This window comes from Xiphophorus hellerii, chromosome 14, assembly GCF_003331165.1.
Source record: "Xiphophorus hellerii strain 12219 chromosome 14, Xiphophorus_hellerii-4.1, whole genome shotgun sequence".
NCBI lineage: Eukaryota > Metazoa > Chordata > Actinopteri > Cyprinodontiformes > Poeciliidae > Xiphophorus > Xiphophorus hellerii.
The window spans coordinates 7,020,722-7,037,177 of NC_045685.1; the positions used below are offsets into that span (position 1 = coordinate 7,020,722).

General features: G+C 40.3%; 2 protein-coding genes across 2 annotated transcripts; both read right to left on the minus strand.

Annotated features, from left to right (window-relative positions):
- Positions 1-678: 678 nt before the first annotated feature.
- LOC116732316 (uncharacterized) lies at positions 679-8,402 on the minus strand. The gene is made up of 7 exons (XM_032582401.1): positions 8,138-8,402; positions 6,817-6,932; positions 4,419-5,543; positions 4,046-4,282; positions 3,739-3,957; positions 3,053-3,128; positions 679-2,879 (listed from the first exon to the last, which is right to left on the minus strand). The coding sequence occupies exons 1-7, from the start codon at positions 8,385-8,387 to the stop codon at positions 1,786-1,788; spliced, it is 3,117 nt and encodes a 1,038-aa protein (XP_032438292.1). The 5' UTR covers positions 8,388-8,402; the 3' UTR covers positions 679-1,785.
- Positions 8,403-10,699: 2,297 nt separating this feature from the next.
- Positions 10,700-14,753, minus strand: LOC116732378 (E3 ubiquitin/ISG15 ligase TRIM25-like). The gene is made up of 7 exons (XM_032582500.1): positions 14,514-14,753; positions 13,422-13,796; positions 13,212-13,307; positions 12,044-12,280; positions 11,490-11,640; positions 11,340-11,399; positions 10,700-11,245 (listed from the first exon to the last, which is right to left on the minus strand). The coding sequence occupies exons 1-7, from the start codon at positions 14,751-14,753 to the stop codon at positions 10,722-10,724; spliced, it is 1,683 nt and encodes a 560-aa protein (XP_032438391.1). The 3' UTR covers positions 10,700-10,721.
- Between the last annotated feature and the right edge of the window lie 1,703 nt (positions 14,754-16,456).

Consider the following 16,456-nt stretch of genomic DNA (forward strand, 5'->3'; position numbering starts at 1 on the left):
GAGTCGACTAGTCGACTAATTGGTTCAACCCCTAGACAGAAGAGTACTAAACTTTTAATAAGCTTTGTTATTGCACTTTTTATTTTTTGGAAATGTCCAGAAAATGTCGAACGTGACACGTGAATTATTGTATCATCAATTATATTGTCTATTATGCCTCGTCAACCTTTGATCCAAAGCTACTGACCCTAAACACTTCCCTCCGTCCTGGGAGGATTAAGAAAGATGAATGTGTCATTTCCATGATAATACTTTTAAAATATGTGGAGACTGTTTTCGAAATGGTTGTGTGCCACTGGTCTAATCAGCGTAAAGAAATCTATAGAAAAAAATGTTTCTCGGACTTGAACTTGAAACAAACAATGGAAAGCTACAGGTGATTAGAGTTAGCTGTTATACAACTGATGAGTGATATGAGTTACATAACATCACTCAAAATCCCTTTTGACAAAAGTGACTGGGCTCATTATTGTAGGAAGGCGACAATATGCAGCTGTCGTGATATTTATTTCCACCAATTACGTTGAAGTATTAGAAAGCCTGCTCACGTTCAATTTAAATAAAAGAAATATTAAACTAACAACACACTTCTGAAGAAGTAAATAAGCTTAAAAGACATTATCAGACAAAAAGTACCTTCAAGATTGATTGTAGTTAAACAGTGGAGCAGGCGCATGGTATGCTTTGATTTTTTAGAAACTTTATTCAAATACATTAAAAGGTACAGTATGTACTGTAGGTTATGTCGTCAAAGTCAACAAACATAGAATAAATGTGCAAAACACCAAGTCAACAGATTGAATGACCCACTAATAAATTAGGCGAGAACTCACACCAAGTGTCATTTTTACAAAGAAATGAAATAACATGCAAATCTTCAAACAAGGTAACAGTGACAATAAACCCTGTCCGTCTTTAAAAGAATGTCCAGTTAAAACAAGGAATACTATCACCAAAAGTGCATCAACAATTAGAATGAAGAGTATTTAGAAAAAGCAGTTGTAGGATTTATAAAGTACCATTACAAAAGCAGGAATTTAAAAAAAGTAAAAAAACTGAGGATGCCCTCTAGTGCTGAAACCTCGCCAATACAGGCTAAGAGTATAAATTCCTATAAAAGGCAGTTTGTTAAATGCAGCAGCACAAACCAAGTGTTTGTACTAAAGATATAGTGTTATCTCTTATCAGCTCTGGTTCCACGAGATGCTATGTAGCTCATATGAAACATTCCTTTGCTGTTCTGGGTCTAACATGATCATTTCTGCAGACCTGCCAGCTACACATTGATGCTGTAATTTCCATGGTTAGAAGTCACTCAAAACGCCTCAACAGGGCAAGAAATAGCACAAAAAACCCTGAATGTTTAAGATAAATGCAAAGAATAAAAACATTACTCAAAACTTCAAGATTTACGATTGCCAATGCCAAATGTTAGGTTGTTTTCACACCTTAGAGTTTGTTTTCAAACTGAGTTTTTTTGGCCCTCAGAGTTCAGTTGTGCATTCACACCTCCCCAAACAGACCAGACTCTCTGGATCAGGGGTGTCCAAAGTCGGTCCTGGAGGGCCGGCACCCTGCATGTTTTAGTTCTCTCCCTGGTTTAACACATCTGGATCCAATGATGGCTCGTTAGAGGCCTGAGGAGAACACTGACCTGCTGAGAAGGTTGTTACTACCACCAGGGAGAGAAGCAGGATGTCGGCCCTCGAGGACTGACTTTGGATAAACTTGCTCTAGATAAATAAACTACAGTCGGATTAAACAAGAGCTGGTGGGAACGCACCTTTAATTTTGTGGAAGCATCCTAAATGTACTTCTTTCTTTCATAACAGCCTCATAACTCTTCTCAATTGCCTCCATCGGAGTTTTCGCTCCCTTAGATGCTTCCTGACCAATAACACCGCCTCGTGCTCCTCCTGCGACAGCTGCAGTTACTGTGGCGACGCCTGCCACCACTCCGGTGGCCACGACTGCCACCTCACTTCCCGCTGCAGCCACTGCAGGTGCCATCGTTGTTAGATTTTTCACGCGCTTCATCACTTCAGTGGGATTTTTCACAACTTTCATTACAACTTCCAATAATGCTGCCACTCCAAAAAATGCCCCCAACAAAGCACCGGTGGCAGTACCCGCTAACTTGATCAGAAATTCATTAGACACAAAAGTTTTAGCCTGCTTCCTGATCTCCTGTGGGGGTAAGTACACTGCCAGATCTCTAATCTGCTGCTCTTGCTTCTGGATCCTTTCTTCTACGTGTCTCAGAACGGCATTGGTGTAGTAGGATCCGTTTTTTTCCACCATCATCTTGTCTACTGTCTGAAGGAATGCCTCTAACTGGACCTGGTTGTTCCTGTAATCATCTTGCCTGTCTCCGTTCCAGTGTTTATTATCAAAGACATGGCACCGACCTTCGCACTTCTTCACCAGATTACTCAGATCCTCATTCTGACTGACAAACTCTTCGATTTTCATCCCTTCTTGGAGCTGCTCGCCGTGAGTGAACACGATTACAGCATATTTCAGAGCATCCTCTGAGAAATGATCGCATATTTCTTTGATAACCTGCTGCTCTTGCTTTGTGAATCTGCCAACTCTAAGTAAAATGAGAAAGATGTGCGGTCCAGGTGCACACTCCGTGAGGCAACGCATTATCTCTGGCTTCAACTCTTCTTTCGACTTGTCGGTGTCGAAGAAACCAGGCGTGTCGATCAAATTGAGGCACCTCCCACTGACTGTTCTGGTCTCTGATTGACATGTATGTGTGCCTGAGTTAGGAGAGTGGCATAAAGTAAAAACTTCCTCCCCCAGAATGGTGTTAGCCAGGTGGCTTTTCCCAGCTCCAGTTTTCCCCAGCAGAACGATCCTCGTTGGACTGGAGTCTGGAAAGATTCAGATTGAAGAAATGAATGCGGAATTAAATTTGGGAAATTTTAGTACTATTAAGTTTTCCGTTGGTTTTTTAATAAATTATTTTATCATATTTTCACAGAAGGGAGAGAACAATAGCACAATTTCATTTCAATCTTACAGGTTTCCTATTGTCTATACTGACCCTGATGTCGATCACTCTCCAGATCATTTTCAGCACATCTGTTGTACTTTATATCTTCTTGGACAGATTTGAAGACCTGTAGAGGAAATATATTCAAGTTTAATACAAGTCCAAGGATCCACCACTTCAATACAGATATATTCTAAATGGTCAAAACTAATGGGGTCAATTGCATTTACACACACCCAAATCTAATGACATCATATCTTTATTACAAAGGTGGCTAAAACTGTTGCCACACCTTTTTCAGACAAAAACAACACATTGGTTATTTCAGGAGGACTGTCTATAATGTTTAGATGTGCATTTATGGGAATTTCTTTTTACTATTTTTACACCAATGAATTTGTTAGATCAGACACTGATGTTGGACAGGAAGGTGAGCAATATTTCAGATATGCTGTCCGAATAAACCAAAAAAAACTACAGGCAGGATTTCTATCAATAATTTGGAGTTATGTTCCACAAAAAAAAATAAATCTGTGAATAGGTGAATCCGCAAATACTGAACTGCGGATAGTTGGGGTTTCACTGTGGTTAGGACTCAAAGAATGTGGCTGTCAAGAAACATAAAATTGCTAAAATATCACTCTATATAGTTTAGCTTAATATGTCCACTTTTTAACAGATAAAAAACCCTTTTGTTGTGAATCACTCAAGGAAAGAACATGTTTATTTTACTTTACCTCTACAGCCTCTTCATCTGGTAGAACAAGGAGAACTCGAACTGGTGCGCTGGTGGTTCTCTCCTGTTCAAATTTAGAGATCTCCTCCAGTAAAACCCTGGCTACCAGAGTGACTGGAAAACACAAAGCAATGCCAGCCCCAAGTGCAGGTAGGGCTACAGAGCCCAACCCTTTGCTCTCACAGGAAGTCAGAATTTGGTTGATGCCCAGTCGGAGAACCTGTAAAAACAAGTATTAGAAACAAGCTGAACATTATTTTTAACTGAGCCGACAGACTAATTGTGGTAAAAATGCTCAGTTATCTCACCTGAACCGCGATTCCATCGTCTTCTGCATCCCACTGAACAAGGCTGAGGAAGAACACGGCACCAAAAGGAACTCCAGTCAAATTTTCCTCTAGTATGACGTCACCAGGCCCCATTTTATCTTCTGACTTCTGTTTAACCCTTTGAGTCACATGACGACCAATTGCTTTACTGAGAATGTTTCCAACACGAGTAGACAGAGGATCGTTGAAGACCATGGGAGATACCACTGCATCTGTCTACAAACAGTTCAAAACCAAAGGTTATCAACTTGCTTATGTTGACAGGTAAAATAGCGGCATATTAACAGTGCCATAACACTGCAATAATCAATCCACTTTAGAGAAAATAAGCTTAAAGTGAAGGAATTCTCACCTGCTGGCTTTCAATGGTCCCCTGAACAATCTCAACCTGGACAGGACCTTTGGGAGCTGCAGCTGTGGCTACATTTCGTCCATCAGACTCAAACTCCCTTTCAAGTGAATCTTTGTGTTCTGTAGGGTGGGCAGCACTTTGCTCCAGAAGATGCCTATCACATGCTTCTAGCATGGCCCTCACCACCTCTCCTCTGTCATCTATCAGTGAAATTGTCTTAAGACTCTTTCCATCCTCACTACAGAAATCCTTGACAGCACACACAGTGGCGTCAGAGCAAACTGCGACAGGAATGCCAAACACTCCTGAGCCAATACACGGCATGGCGATGGACTTAAATTTCATCAAGTCCGCCAAACTCAGAGCACGCCGAACAGTTCTTTCCAGTAACACCCTCTCCTTATCAGCTGCTTTTCCAGCCACAGGTCCAACAGCATGCAGCAGTCTTCTGCAAGGTAAATTACCCCCAATGGTCACTACAACTTCACCCGTAGGGATTTGTCCTTTACGTTTCCTTAAAGAATCAATTGCAAGCTGTACGTCAGGACCACCAGCCTGAGTCAGAGCAGCAGCAATGCCTTCACAATGATTCAGATCCTCATTGGAAGAGCTCACCAGGGCATCAGCCCCAAACGTGGTGATGTCTCCCTGATACACCATCAACTGAAGATCATCAGTAAGGTTGTAAGTGGCTAACGCAGTTTTTTCAGCCAAATGCAAAGTTCCCAAACTCTCAACTAAACATGGCTTATCCTCTATATCTAACATCTCTGTTTTCACCAGAGTACCTGCCACAACTGCTGTCCTCGCTGTGCTGACTTCATCTTTGTAGTGCTGTGCTGCAGCCTCATGCAGATCTTTATGAGACTGGTCTGGAGTACCACCACACTGTTGGTCTTCCTCTCCTTTCCAGTAACTAAGTTCACCCACAGCGTCAGTTTGAGATAATCTTCTCACTAAAGTCTCTTCCTCCTTTTGGTAATGCTCAGCAGAGTAAAAACCAGAGGTGAGCAGTTCCTCAGCATCAGGGGAGTCCTTCAGCGCAGGAAGTTTGTGTTCTTCTGGTTGTTCTTCAACTCCTTTACCACTCAGTGGGGCAGTTATCTCAGGAATGGACTGCTGGTTCTGGTAAAAGCACAATAACAGATTTTACAAACATATATAAAGGCAACATGTTAAAATCTTAGCTGGTTCCTCATTTTCTGACTTTGCTTTCAATGAGAGTAGTTATATTTAAAACTACAACAGAGGTCTAGCATCCTGTGTATCCGAGAAATCTTTTCTTTAACAGCTTCCTTTTACCTTCTCCTTTACATATCACTTTTCTATCGACATACAGCAAACCACTAATACAGGCTTTTACAGCATTACTCAACAGGTTGGTAATTATTAACAATCAATCAATCAAGTTTATTTGTATAGTGCATTTCAGCAACAAGGCATTTCAAAGTGCTTTACATCATCAATACACATCAAATATGTTGGTCAATGTTCCATTTATTATGGTTCACAAGCAGCTCTAAACATGTAGGGTTTAGTCGTGATTTAAAGGAGCTCAGTGTTTCAGCTTTTTTGCAGTTTTCTGGAAGTTTGTTCCATATTTGTGGCACATAGATGCTGAAACCTGCTTCTCCATGTTTGGTTCCGGTTCTAGGGATGCAGAGCAGAACCAGAACCTAACAAAGGTTGATAGAGCAACAGCAGTTCTTTGATGTTTTGTGGTGCTAAGCCGTTCAGTGATTTACAAATTAACAGTATTTTAAAGTTTATTCGCTTATCTAAAGACTCCAGAACTGGGGTGATGTGCCCCGTCTTCCTGGTTTTAGTGAGAATGTGAGCAGCAGGGTTCTGGATCAGCAGCAGGTGTGTGATTTTTTATTTATTTTTAGGCAGACCTGTGTAGACACGGCAATCAGTGAGACTAGAGATAAACAAAAGTTTATTAGTTTAGGATTCTTCTGCAGTAAATGTCAAAGATCACTTTTTCAGGTTGTCATGATCACATATTAGCTAGGTATTTGTTTTGAATTTAAATCAGCATTTTGCCTGCTTTTTTTTTTCTCTGATGTTTTTCTGTAAAGAGAACTTCTTCATGAATGGCACTAAAGAAATAAGCCTGCCTTGCTTTAGCTTAGCCATCTATGCTCAAAGTTCAGGAGTGTTAACTCTTCAGATATCACTGTACTAATGCAAAATACTATGCTATATGAAAAAAGTGCTCATATAGCACATAGACAGTCTTATTATCTTTCGAAATTGCTGTTATTTTTCAACACTTTCTGAAAGAAAAAACATGAAGAATTGAGATGTGGATCAGAAGATTATAAAACATCCCTGAAGGCCCTGTTACATGTTTGTTTTGTCGAATTAGAAACCCAGAAGGAAACGTTGTGCTGACCTCTGCTGGCGCTGCAGCGGTGGAGTCATGTGACAGGTCGCCCCTGACACTCAACACCAGGCGACCGTCAGTGAGCTCAACGACATGCTTAGATCTCCTCAACACTTCCTGTTGATCTACAGCACAAAGCATAACAGAGGTTAGCATATGAATATATATGTATATATAGTACATAGTGCAATATATGTGAATTTGGCTTTTATTGTCAATCTTGGACCGGCTCAAACATCTGTTCAAATAATCAAGATAGTTTTATGGAAATAACCATCCAATGAGAATAAGACACCAGTACTGAGTTTCATGTGAAAATCTGGAGACTAAGATTGTAACCAGACTCCACCTCTAGCAACAACTAATCTTTATTTATGCAAACAAGGAGTTGTTAACCTCTATGTGGCAGATTTTACAGCCTAGTATCTTTACCCAGAGCTCCACCTACAAAAATTCCTGAACTATCCCTTTGACCCCAATGACTGGAAAGCGAAACCGAGATTACATCTGTGCTTGGATCCCCAGCTTTATGACAGTACACCACTTTACAACACACTAACTGATTTTACTTGTAGTTATTAAAAAGCTTAGAAGTGAACTATTAATAAATGTTGTACAATATTTCAAACTGCAAAGCATTTTAGGACATTTTAATCCGTATACATTTATTTCAAACCATCACTGTGTTATGTGAAGCCCGCTTTAGTGGTAACCCAAGCCAAATTATGCTGACTATTGCTAAATTTCTACCTGTTATTTAGTAAGTGCACTGAACATTTTCAAAAGTGTACTGAATAACATGCCAATACGATTCAGACGGCATATTTTAATATTTGCCCCAGAACCAGATGAACTCCTGGCTTTATTTCAGCTCTAATCTCTAGTTTTACGTCAAGTCAGGTTATGCAGTGGCTTTAAAGACCAACAACTGATTTTTACTAAGCATCATAACATCATAACTGCGTTTTTAATCATCTTTTACAGTGCATTGCTCTTGGCCACGCTGTCAGTGTTTCAGCTGCTCTTTGCCTTTGGCAGCTTGAGTTAAGTTTCACTTTCCAGAGAAATTTCCCGTTTCAATTTGTCAATATTGATGTTCATACAGGCAATCGGCTATAACATCTTAATTATTAATAACAGCATTAATAATAATAACAAAAATAACAACAACAACAATAATACTAACAGTAATAATAATAGTTTTAGGACTTTTATGGTCGTGCGTGTTTTGAAGGACATTTTAAAAACGCAGGTCACTCGGGCTTCTTAAAGCAACCTGTCTACGTCGCAACACAAACAAAATGCAAAATATAATCTCGTCTTTCTGTACCTTTCTGATTTCTGAACGCGATGCTGTAGACGTTGTCAGCCACTGTTGTCAATGGACCGCAGTCTCCCCCGCCGGACCGTCTGTGAACACGGAAGTAGCTCTCAGTTTTCTTTCTGTTCTTTTCCACAAGAAGCGTCCGGCACCGGAAATAAACGGGGTGCTGGTAACTGTCCCCCATAGTTATCGCTTCACGCCCGAAAGTCAGACATAACAGTTCGCATTTCTCCGAGACACGACGAGGCGTTTTCATATATACTCCGGAGCTGCGCCCCCTAGTGTCAACCATGGAGACAACTGAGGCATCACAGCTATCACATGTCAATCCTTTTTTTTCTTCTTCTAAGCCTTAATCCAACAGTCAAATAATATTAGGTTATTTCCACCATCAAAATATATTGCATTGTTATCTTAACGGTTCAGTTAAAGCACTGAAAGCACCAAGTGAAAGTTAAAAAGAGTTGTTCCTAAAAGTTGGGGTTAAGATCCCACATGAGGTCATGGATGCAGAAGTCTGGATTCTTCAGGTCCTCTTCTAAAATGAACCCAAATACTAAAAAAAAAAACCCAAAAAACGACAATGAAATGTGTGTTTTAGAAATATGTTGTAAAAGATACAAAACAGTCCTTGAAAACAAAAGCCACATATTGGCTGTCAATGCAAATTATGGTGCGATTGCACCACTTTTTAACAGATTTCTGTAGAAATGCTTGTTTGCTCAGTTGGGGGTCCTGATGAACCGCTTACATTATTTGTGGGTGAAAAGCTGGTCAAATTTGGGAACTACTAGACTAACTGTAAAAAGGGAAAAACCTAAGCCTGAGATGTTGAGATACTAAAGAAAAAATTTAAAATTCACTTAGTTTAGAAAAACAAATACAGATTAACTACACAAAGTGAAATATTCCAAGCCTCTTTGTATTGTAATTTAAACAATAATTGCTTATATGTAGTGAAAACCCATAATTCAGTGTCTCAGAAAATGTAAATGCTACAGAAGATCAACAAAAAAGGATATTTCATTTCTACGTACTCTATTCTTGGTTCGTGCTCCTTTCAAATGAATTATTGCTATGAAAACAACTTGGGTTGTTTTCATAGCAACCTTTAGGTTAATCCAGTTGGGTTTGCTGACTCACCTTCCTCTTGACAATCAGGTCAGGCCGGTTTGCTGCCCTGTAGAGCACAGTAACACCATGGTCACTGAGTCAGCATTTCACATCTTTCAGCAGTGTCCTGTTGGAAAATGAAATCAGAATCTCCATAAACCCCTCCAGCAGAATTTCCTGCATTAACTGGACTTCAGAAAACAGTCGACCAACAACAAGTCACTGCCGACTGAAGAGTTCACTTTGGATATTAAGCAATGCGGATTCCATTGTCCTAGAGTCTCTGCTCTCATTGTTCTAGAGTCTTGAAGAGTAAAGTGAAATGTCAACTATGCTTTCATTTGAGAAAAGGTCTTTAAACCACCGAACAACGATCCAGTTCTTTTTCTCCTCAGCCCAACTAAGACGCTTGTTGTGCTTTTGTAGGATTCGTCTGAGGTTAGTAGTTTTTGATGCACTAGATGCGTTTCCGTTATAAATGTACGCAAAACTTTGTACATTTATGTCAAAAAAACTATTTCGCAATTGTAGCATTTCCATTACGTAAACACAAAATCACACGTGAATAAATTTATTCACTCGATAGGGTATTAAAGAACATGTCCGGCTATTATCCTCCAACCACTACCTGTCGTCGTCGTGGTTTGCGCCAGTAACATCCAGTTACTGATCATATGACTTCCATTACAGTTTTGCGAGGTTGGGGTTTTCTTTACTTCGGTAAAAAAAAAAACCCTGCGCCAAAACGCTTCAATCAAAAAAATGTTTCAAAATTGGTGCATTTCCATTAACCAAATTCCACTCCTTGGATACATTTTTCTATCCAATCCTTTCCATCCTCCAGTTATGCCTTTTGCTTATTTCCCTGTCGCACTTTAGACTTGCACTCAACTTTCTATAAACCTTTTACGGCCAACCCTCCATGTGACTGTGTTCTGGACACTGGTCCAGTCTGCAGTCTTCCACACGGTTGTGTAGCCTGCCGACCATTTGGTGTCACAGAAAAACTTTGCAGGAAACCAGTTAAAATGATTAGACTGTGACATGAGTTAAGAGGGGCAAGTTTATTTGAGTTCCCAGTGCGCATAGGATAAACAAAACTACATTTTAACAAGACATTAAATAATGGAAGAATTTAGCATCCAAGTCGACTCTGCAGCCGCCCTGAAAGTTCCTGCCACAACCCGACGTCGTGTGAAGGTGTCCGTATTAATATTTGCTTGGGAAAAGAAACGCCTATTTTCAGTGAAATAACACTGCTGAAGTAGCTAAAAGTAAGCAAGCTCAAAACATTGTCGGGTGTCATGATTTATTCGGATGTTCTAGCAAATTTCAAGTAAAAAAAAAAAAATTTAAAAACAGGAAGGTAGTTGATTTTAAATGAACTTTATTGACATTGTTTTTTTCTTTTTAATGCAAAGCAACTAAAATGCAAACAAAAAAAAGCTGCTCAACTATGCGTCAGCATGAGACTTCCTCACCATAACTTAATCAGTTTTGCGTGAACATCGTCCTTCAGCCCAAGGCCAGGATAAAGAGGTTTACAGAACACGGTCTGTTCTCTGTGGAGCAGCACCATCTCTTTAGAGACGCTGTAAAAAGCCAGAGTACCTGCCCTGTAATCCAGGAACACACCGACCCGGGAGGTCAGAGGGCCCGACACAACTTTCTTCTCAGAACGGTGTCGGAAAACGTAGCCATTCTCGGAGCACTCCAAGCTCCACGATTTGTCATTGCATCCGAACTCTGAGTTGGGCGATGATCTTTCGATGTCTTTGTATGCCACAGCTACTGCGCAAAAGGAACCTTCCCAGGTGACCTCCCAGTAGCAGCGCCCGAACACAGCCTCGCAGCACAGCACCTGCTTCACACTCTCAAACATGTCTGACCGACTGGCATAGCAGGGGGCGCAGCGGGATGCACTAACGTCTTGCTTTAGCACTTTGGAGACGGACAAACACTTGTGGGCGGTTTGGATGTCGAGGGTGAAGACACAGCCATCTGCAATGACCCAAACATGAACATTAGCCCTCATCAGATAGGCATTTCATTTAAAGTCTTATTAGAAAGTAGGAGTATTAAACAATTTGCTTACAGAGTAAAAACTGTTCTCTGGTTTTTGGCTCAGGTGGCAGCATAACATCAATAGCGGACACTGCCAACAGAAAGAAAATCCTCAATCCCACACAGTCCTAAGGGAAACAGTCTACATATAAATCAAGAATTTTATGAAACGGTGATGTACCTATGGCAGAAAATTTGGACCAGGAGTCCTCTACTTTATTTTTCAGGTCATCTAAAGAGCAAGATGCAGCTGCCATCGAACCACGAGGGCGAGCAGCAGCACCGGGCGGCAGGTCTGGAGATTCACAGGAAGTGGAGAGAGCTGGGAAAGTCTGGAGGACGGAAATCAGATGATCAATTCAAAATGTAGAACATCAACCAGAACATCAGATGTTAGCCAAGTGCAATTTCTGAATTTACTAAAGCTTCTGCAGTTAACAGTGTGAACTGTGGCCATCATGGAAATGCATAACTGAACCTTGATGGGGGGTTTTTCCCCTCTAAAAATGATTGTTTATTCTAATCAATTACTGAGAAAAATATAAAATCTGATTAGAAATGTATTGTGTTCCATGCTGATTTTTATACAGATGAAAAATTCAAACCCGTACGCTACTTTGCGTTGGGCAGCCGCATTAAAAACAGCGCATTTCTGGCGATGATTTAACATGTCAAAAATATAAAAGGCTTCCGATGCGTCAACGCGACACTTTGCACAATTCAAACTTGAGGTACCTGAACGAAATGAATGTGGTCGCTGGAGAGAGAGGGCTTGTGAAGGTCACCGTTCTGTTTCCGCAGGTTGGTGATCTCCTCCTGTAGCTGAAGTTGCAACTTTTCAGCCTGGACAACCGCCAGTTTCTCTCTCATGTTGCTCATCTGCTTTTCCAAAATGCGTCTCATTTGGAAGGAGGAGCTCATCAGGTCGAACATCTTGTCAAGCCTGTCCACTGAAGTCCGGCTGTAATCCTGCTAAAGTTGAAGCGGTTAACGGCTCTTCTTTGAATTAAAGATGAGCATGGACAACTTGGAAAGCCTAAAATATGCATTCCACCCCTTCACAACACAAGATAAATTAGTGAAGGCAAAACGATCAAATGCATACAGTTGAGCGCAAAATTATTCATACTGCTGGCAAATTTAGAAATGAAGTTTTTCCGCACATCTTTTGACAATAATTTTACAATTCTGAGGAAGACGCTTCAGAATTGAGAGCAGGAAGTTAAAAAAATTGATTGAGATCAGAAAGTCCTCGTTGTCATTACCCTCATCTGAAAGACTTTGAGCTCCTCACCTAATATTAAAAAGAAAAAATTGTCAAAACAGAAGTAAGTAAACTGTTAGCACTACAGCAATCAAACCTTTATGAACTGCTAAAATATTTCTTCCATTATGAAAAGAATAGCTTTTTAACATTTCTTTCAGATAAATAAGTGTCATTGTTTTTCTCAAAATATTTACTCTTAGATTCAGTAGTTGTTTCTGATATGGACGACACGGCAACCACCCACGGCGGCACGTTTAGTTGATTTGTTGTTGTTTTGACTTAATTTTAATGATCAAGTGTGTCTTTTCTTTTTTTGTAAAGCAGTGGCAATGACACGGTCAAAACGCTCAACCATCAGAGCAGTACAAAATGGGGACCCTGGTAAAATCTCACATAAGACCCCCAAAAAGCTAGAAACAAACCTGTATTTTTGTACATTAAAAGGGAGAATGCCACTGCTGGAGATCATATGGGAACAGAAAGAATCCCTTTAAAAATACATTTTTCTTTCATAAAGATCATGACAACTTCTGGCGCCATTTGTCACGCTTCAGGTGGAGGCAGGTCTCATAAAATCACTGCAAATCCACACGGTTACTACATAAAACTGAAATTGTCTCGATTTTCCTCCCCCACCTCGAAATCCTCCAGATCTTTGTCCAACTCCTTCGGTTCATGCTCTGTATTCTGCAGACTCCTCTGGACACCGATTTGATTCATACTCGGCAGCATCTTTAAAAAAAAAAAAAAAAAAAAAATCAACTTTGGGTTAAGAACTTTTGACCTACGTTAAGATTTTTTAACTTCCTCCCTACTGTGTGCACTCTGCAGAGTTCCTGTTCCTACCTGCTCTGTGGCTCGTTCTGCCGAGGCTGGAACGGTGACGTGTCCCCGGTGTTCGTCCATCATGCACAGGTAGCAGATGCAGCTCCCGTCAGAATGACAGTACACCTCCAGCAGCTTGTTGTGCTTCTTGCACATCTTCTCCTTCAGCGGGACCGTGACGGACACCAGCCGGTGAGTCTTCAGCGCGGGAACGGCGTGGTGAGGCGCCAGGTGAAGATCGCAGTACGACGCCAGGCACGTCAGACAGGACATGGAGGCCTTGCGTCTTGTGGCCTCGCAGCAGAAATCACAGGCAACGTCGTCTGGGCCAGCACGGGTCAACCCGACAAAGAGAGGGGTTTCCTTGGTGCCCGTCGCCTTCAGCTTCCCCACAAACTGAATCAGATTGTCGGTTGACAGAGGGGACAAATAAAAGAAAAAGAAACTGAGAACGGCTAAAATAACCAAATAGCAGATTTCCTTCTAAAAGTCAACAAGCACGTTTGCGTTTAGATTACAAAACTAGCATTTTAACTGACAGTATATATGTTCTTTGTGGATTTTGCATTGCAAAGAATTAACACTTCCCCATAGACTTGTGATATTTCAGAAGTTTTCTCAGTGTATTCCTTCCCCCCCTCCAGTCGCATTTAAACAATTGTTTGACACTTCTGACCACATTAACCTAAAATTTGACAGCTGGACTGTCAGTCAAAGTGAACCAAACAGAATATGTGTCAGATAAACACGCTGTGGGGAAGTTGCAAAAAAAAGTAAAACTAAACAGCTTCATTTTTGTTGGTTAGACTTATTCCAAGTAGATGGACTAACGTACAACTTGTTTCAGAATTTTACTTTAAAAGTAAAAAACTACTAATAAAAACCTATTATCGACTGAGGTACATTTATAAACTCATCAGGAGATTGAAACAATGACGCCCCTCCTCTTTACCCGCCGCGGTTAATCAGGCAGCTGGGCCAATTAACCCGCATTTCAGGTTTTCGCTCATGTGGACATAGAATTACGGCCACGAGTTCTGGATAAACTTTAGCGACTCAATTTCAAACCGTTTCGTCTCCAAGAAAACGTCCACCTAAGTGTAAATACGTCACCTCGGCTAGAATGATATTTTTCTTCAGCACAGGTCGAGGCCGGAAGTCCTCCCTGCACTGCGGGCAGCTGTATCGGCCCTGCGCCTCCTCGGCACGCCGCCAGCAGCCTTCAATGCAGAGCCTGCAGTAGCTGTGTCCGCAGGGGACGGTGACGGGCTCCACGAACAGGTCCAAACACACCGAACAGCAGAACTGGCTCTGGTCCAAATCAACTCCAGGCTCCGGCGGGTTCTCTGCCATCTTGAAAGACTCTTGCGTGCGTAGCTAACTGAGAAGCGCGCGCGGGCTTTTCCTAAGTATCCGGAAACGGGAAGCCGCGAGAGCTGCTGGTGCTTCTCACCTGCTCGGAAATAATGGTGACGTTTGTGGCAGGGATAACCAATCAAAAAGCATCTTATATAGCGTTCTTTCTTTTCTTTTTTTTAACTCGACATAATTGTATAATTGGACAAGCGCAGTTATGGAAAACCCCACAGCGCATGTGCGGTTTTAACGAGCCGCACATTGATCTATAGGATTTAATCAACATTTTGATGTGTAACTGTGTGTCCTGTAACTTTTCATTTTGTGTGTGAATGTCTTTTTATGATGCAAGTCACTTTGAATTGTCTCGTTGCTGAATTGTGCCATACAACTAAATTGATTGATTGATACTTGATTGAATAATCTGAATTGCGGACGCGCTCGCGCTGTGGGACGTGAGGTATTATTATATTCATAACCCACTGAAGTACTCCATGTCTAGTGTCCGCACATTGCTTTAGCAGGCTGGGAAATATTAGTTTTTTTTTACAATAAAGTGGATCAATTTCTGTATGTTTTAAAAATCATAGTCATAGTGTAATAAATACATAAATAAATAAATAAATGCACATAATTTCATCATCACAAATTAGGGAGAGTAATAATTTTTTTCTTCGATAATAAAGTTACAACAGACAAAAATCAAACAAGCAATAATATTGCCAAGCTGCATGCACTGACACAGTTTTCTAATGATGCATTCATTCTCAATAAAAGGCTTTAATTCTGTGAAAATGCACCTACTTCTGCAACGATTATATATTTAGACTCTAGGCGGCGCTGTTCATTCTGTAAGCTTTGGCTTTCCCCTGCAAATCGTGTTAACTTGATGAATTTTAAACACTACTGAGACACAGGAGGCTCAAATAAAACATGACTGATTTTTAAGCTGTATTATTCACAGTATATAGCCTTTATATTTACGTTTTCTGAAAATATATATATATAATATATGCCACAAAAAAGCTAAAATGAAAAAAAACTCCTTTTTTAATTCATTCATTTTCAAATACAAAATAGACAGTTCTTGTGAGTTCAATAAAGTTTCTGTCTGGGATGTAGACATTCCTTTATTTCTGTCTTATGATTAAAATTTTGGTTTTCAGTTCTTATTTTATAAAAAGGTTGTACAGCAAGTAACCTCAGTTTAAGGTTCATATATTATTGTGGAAGATAAAACAACATGAAGAAAACGTGTCAAATATAAAGGGAAATAATTTTGTAAAATTGTTAAACACATTTTAAGGTTTGTGTCAAACAAATAATTTAAAAAAAACTCTTCCGTAAATCAGTCCAAAATTGAGAAATTCCACACATGAGAAATAATATCAGTGCTTCAATAATCATTTCAAAAGAGAAGCTGCAAAATGTTTCATATCTGTATTTACATGTCCGAAAGTGTGACTAAATATTCAGTTGTATTTTTTTTTTTTATTTCCCCTTTGATTAGTTAGTCTGGCTTCTCAAAATTCACACAGAACAAATGATTTTCTCTAACATGGTTTTATATCTACAACCCATAAACACTTAACAACAAAGCAGCTCAGAAGCTTTGCTCTTCCTCTCTTTACACCCAGGATTATCATGCGCTTTAGCTCCCCCTGGAGGCTAAGTATGTCTACAACAGTTTATCAGTAGAC

Coding starts and splice junctions, on each gene's coding strand:
- LOC116732378 (XM_032582500.1), bottom strand. CDS start 14,753: ATGGCAGAGAACCCGCCGGAGCCTGGAGTTGATTTGGACCAGAGCCAG. Junction 12,281..13,211: donor AAGATCTGGAGGATTTCGAG/GTGGGGGAGGAA, acceptor CTTCAACTTTAG/CAGGATTACAGCCGGACTTC. Junction 11,400..11,489: donor GTCCAAATTTTCTGCCATAG/GTACATCACCGT, acceptor TTCTGTTGGCAG/TGTCCGCTATTGATGTTATG.
- LOC116732316 (XM_032582401.1), bottom strand. CDS start 8,387: ATGAAAACGCCTCGTCGTGTCTCGGAGAAATGCGAACTGTTATGTCTG. Junction 4,283..4,418: donor GGACCATTGAAAGCCAGCAG/GTGAGAATTCCT, acceptor AACTGTTTGTAG/ACAGATGCAGTGGTATCTCC. Junction 2,880..3,052: donor GGAGAGTGATCGACATCAGG/GTCAGTATAGAC, acceptor GAATCTTTCCAG/ACTCCAGTCCAACGAGGATC.